Consider the following 4,549-nt stretch of genomic DNA (forward strand, 5'->3'; position numbering starts at 1 on the left):
TGGAAACGGCTGAATGTTGGTGGTCGACACTCGCAACGCGCGCTCGATTAATAAAAAAAAATGTGCTTGGTTGTGCTTGGTGGCGTTAATAAGGTGTGAATCTTTCCACACGTGTTTTTAAGCAATTTTTCTCATTCGTTTGACTTCAGTCTTCAACGTCTCGGTGAAGTGAGCGATGGTAATGTGGGATATGTCAGCAGCAAATTACACGACTTATGCTTACAATTCATATTCGATGACGAAAGAAGTGACACTGCCAGACTGCAGTCTTATAATAATCAGAATAAACGAAGGGCCTTCAAGTTCGAAATGGAATCTTTAGGAAACGCTTCTTTCACGCTGGATTCTGATGATCCCAGTGTAAACGGCACGGCGTCAATGGTATCCTACGCTGGTCGGGACCTGAGCATGATTCTGAGGGTGAGCTACTCGCTCATAGGGGCAGTCGGCATGCTCGGCAACGGGCTGGTTCTCTTCGTCATCTACCGTGTCCCTTCACTCCGAAACATAACCAACCTGTTCATCTTCAACCAATCCCTAATTGACTTCGTATCGTCTGTTTTCCTCTGTGTCTGCTTCCTGACTCCGGTCATCCCCTTGCCCTCGGATGCCACGCTGGCCGCCATTTTTTGCGCCATCTGGTCGTCGCGATACATCTACTGGGGTGCCCACAAGGCCTCGACCACCAACCTCCTCGTGCTCACTCTCGAGCGCTACGTCGCCATCGTCCACCCCATCTACTACCGCAGGCACATCCGCCGGCGTCGAGCTGTGATGGTGGCGATTTTGGTATGGGTAATAGGGTACGCCTTTCAGCTGTTCTGGGCAGCAGTGCAGCGGGTGGTTGGCGGTGTGTGCCTCATAGACTGGCCGAACAAGGAGGCCAAAATGGCGTTCGGATTGCTTCTCTTTTTCACGCAAATTGTCATTCCAGTCAGTATCATGATTTTCATTTACGTCTCCATCTACATGGTACTGAACGGACGAATCAGCACAGTGTCGGTGGAAGAAGACGAACCTTCCCGGCAACAGGGTCAGGATGGGGGCTCCCAGCCGAGCAGGCCAGCTCCTGCTGGTTTACGCAACGTGCTCCCAAACTACAGGGCGGCAGCGCGGAACAACGTTCTGAAGACTCTTCTTATCATCTGCATCGTCTACGTCGTCTGCTGGGCGCCAAATATGACTATCTTTGTCTACTACAGTGTCGGTGGGAAAGTGGACTTTAGCGGCTGGCAGTACCTCTCTGCCGTCTGTCTGGCGTTCGGCAACATGGTGCTGAATCCCTTTATCTACACCTTCAAGTACGACAAGTTTAAAAAGGCTCTCGGAAAAGTATTCCGCGGAAACTCGAGGAAAGGGATGTCGGATGAATCAAACGTGTCCGACAAACCGTGGTCAACAAACACGTAAGTAGTCACATCCTTGGATTCATCTCTTTGATAAAAACAATAACTTATTTCTTTTATAGCTCTTCACAGTCTAAGTGGCGTTGCAGTATGATTTGTGTCTGCTATATCGCAGGTGAAATTCTTCTATGCATTCTCGCAGGCATCTAGTATAACATTATAACTCATTTCACGTCATTGTACCCGACTACATCAGATATGCACATTGGTTGTATAGTGCGCTCCCCCGTTAAAAGCAGAACACGGTTGTAACGAACTTTCTTTACAACGAAGTAAAACTTCAGGTCCCAAAACTATCATTATGAAAGTCTATGGTGCAAAATTCGCTTACAACGAACACAATTAGCGTGATTTTTTCGTTATAACGATGTCATATCCGAGAGCCATTGACAAGAAAAATTAAAGAAATGTGCTCCATTACAACGAAATGCGGATCATTTACGAAATTAGGCCGACAAATCATAACAAATATTTATACAGCGTCTCTGCATCAAGCGAACACTTCACATTTCAGTGTGTCCAGATAGAAATCGATCTGCGTTCGCTGCCTGTGTCACACACCCTTTCAGAGGAGAACTTACGTTATGTGCAAATCTGAAAGGAAAAAAGATTCGTTACCACGAAGGTTGATTATTCCGAAACACACAAATTCCGTACACCCATTATGATCATCGGAATTAAATGGGCTTCTAATACGAACGTTCCTGTCTTCATTCCTGTATAGGTTCGTCAATACGAAAATGAACGAAAATTTACGAAGGTTTGTTAATCCGAAAATGATAGAAATCTTCGTTATTCCGAAGGTTAGTCAATCAGTAAAGTGAAATAAGGTCCGTCAATCCAAAAGTGGACGAAATGTGAGTAAATACAAACAACCCTTCTGAATTACAAACCTTATATCGTTTTCGGAATAACGAACTTTTTTTTTCCATTTTTGGCTTTACGAACCTTCGATCGGAATAACGAACCTTATTTCACTTTTGGAAATACGAAGTTTCGGAATAACGAACAATTTGTCATCGACAGATTTACGAACCTTCGGAATAACGAACCTTATTTCACTTTTGGAAATACGAAGTTTCGGAGTAACGAACATTTTGTCATCGACAGATTTACGAACCTTCGGAATAACGAATCTTTGGAAAACGAACATTTGTAACCAAAACCTACAACATCACTTTTCATACATGTGTTTTCAAACTAAACATGAATGTACAAACAACTTTTTGTTCTCTTTTAATATGCAAAATTTAACGAAATTAATGAGATAGCATCGCAGTATAAGCATTAGCCCTTCAGAGTGAACAACATTCAATATACATTATGGTTTGTGTGTTTTCATCATAAATTATGTTGTATTCGGTTATAACGGAATTCCAATACAATTAACGAAAACTGCCCGCCCCAAAGACTTCGTTTTAACGGGAGTGCACTGTAGTATGTATTTGTGAGTCTACATGAGTCATAATGCTTCCATTTGGCTCGAGCACATCGTATTTCTGTAGAAAAGTTTGCTTCATGCAAGTATTCTTTACAGGTTTTTTTAAGCTATCATATCTTGTCAAGAAAAAAATCCACTTGCGATCATTAAATTGGCTTTTTTTTTTCATTCACTTCAAAACTTGCACTAAAGAAAGATTACATGGAAGAGGTTCAATTCTTCAAAACCAGCACCAAATCTGAAACGAATTTACAAATAAAAGGCCAGTCAATTTTGAGAAGCAGGAACTTTCATCTCCAAAAATGTTTTGCCATTTTTCAGAAGTAGCTTGAAATGTATTTTAAAAGATTTTGAAAATTCTTCAACCAAAACAAAAAGTAATTAGAATCAAAGATCTTTCATGAACGAGTTTCTTTTCATTTTTACTCCGCCTTGCAAAACACTGGTACGGAATTGTTTTAAAATGTTGATAAAAAGACACAGGAACTAACCGTGCACAGAGATACGGCTTTGTGGACTTACGTGTACAATAGGTGAAATGACGTGATGGAAAACACGCTGCGGAAAAGGTTGCCTAGTTCCATTTTATGTGTATAACACATTTTCAAAGGTTCTTGAAATTACAACTATTGGTGATGTAATAAGAGTTACGCAGCATAATCATTTCGGTTTTTTTTCCAAAATCATGAAGGAGCGTTGCAAGTTTCCAGAATGTAGGTCTGTTTCAAAAAGCAAAGAGTCCAAATAATTGAGGGCCGGGTACAAATTGAACAGGCAAAGACGCGCGGGAGGTATTACAGATTGTATATTTTCTTAACGCTGATAAGTATTGCTGAGTCATTCAAAGAGCAAAGCATGTTACTTGGATACGTGTCAGAAATTACTATTATTATCTTTTCCATTTTAAGTCTAACCTCCAAAATCTGGGCAAAATAATTCAATTTCCGGTTAAAAAAGAAGGAATCTGTTATAATTCTTGGAAGAAAGCTTCTCTCATGCTCACGTTGAATTTATAGAGGAAAGGGCATTTCGAACAAACAGAAAACGCTGAAAGTGTCATTGCGATGGGAATTAAGGGATTGCAATATACTGAAGTTCTTGATTTGGAAAATTTGTGTATTCCAGAATGAAGAACCTTCAGAATTATATAGCGAACCCTATATTTTGTTTTCGGATTAAAGAATCTTCGGAATAACGAACATCGTCAATTTTGACAATGCTTGAGGCGATGTTGGCATTGCCTCACAACCTTCACTTTATGTAAATTGGTTTTCATACAAACTTCGTCATTCATTTAGCAACACTTAAAAAACCTTGCTCTTTGAAATATTCATCATCACTGACTATCTGTAAGAACTCCAGGATATTTGGATGAAAAGATACAACTTTTCTTGTTTTTTCTATGAAATCATCAAAAATATTATTGATGCTATCTCTATGACTATCTTGTCGTTGCTCTTCTCTCTCTCCTTCTCTCTCTCATACCTCTCTGTTGTGTGTTGATGTGTGCATCACGCATGTTTTCCAATTGTTGTTACATGAGGGGTGTGTGTGTGTGTGTATGTGTGTGTGTCGACTTATTTTCTAGGGGGTTTCCCTATGATACGATAAGATATAAATTTATATGATGAATCTTGATCTAAAATCTAACATTTAGCGATGGCCTGGTGGTCCGGGGCCACCAAAAATTAATGTCTGGCCA

General features: G+C 40.4%; 1 protein-coding gene across 1 annotated transcript; it reads left to right on the forward strand.

Annotated features, from left to right (window-relative positions):
* The first annotated feature begins 408 nt into the window (after positions 1-408).
* On the forward strand, positions 409-1,410 carry LOC139732876 (galanin receptor type 1-like). Its single transcript, XM_071643713.1, has one exon. The coding sequence runs from the start codon at positions 409-411 to the stop codon at positions 1,408-1,410; it is 1,002 nt and encodes a 333-aa protein (XP_071499814.1).
* The last annotated feature ends 3,139 nt before the right edge of the window (positions 1,411-4,549 follow it).

This window comes from Diadema antillarum, unplaced genomic scaffold, assembly GCF_040938485.1.
Source record: "Diadema antillarum isolate AM-2024a unplaced genomic scaffold, OU_Dant_1.0 seq00000454_RagTag, whole genome shotgun sequence".
Lineage (NCBI taxonomy): Eukaryota > Metazoa > Echinodermata > Echinoidea > Diadematoida > Diadematidae > Diadema > Diadema antillarum.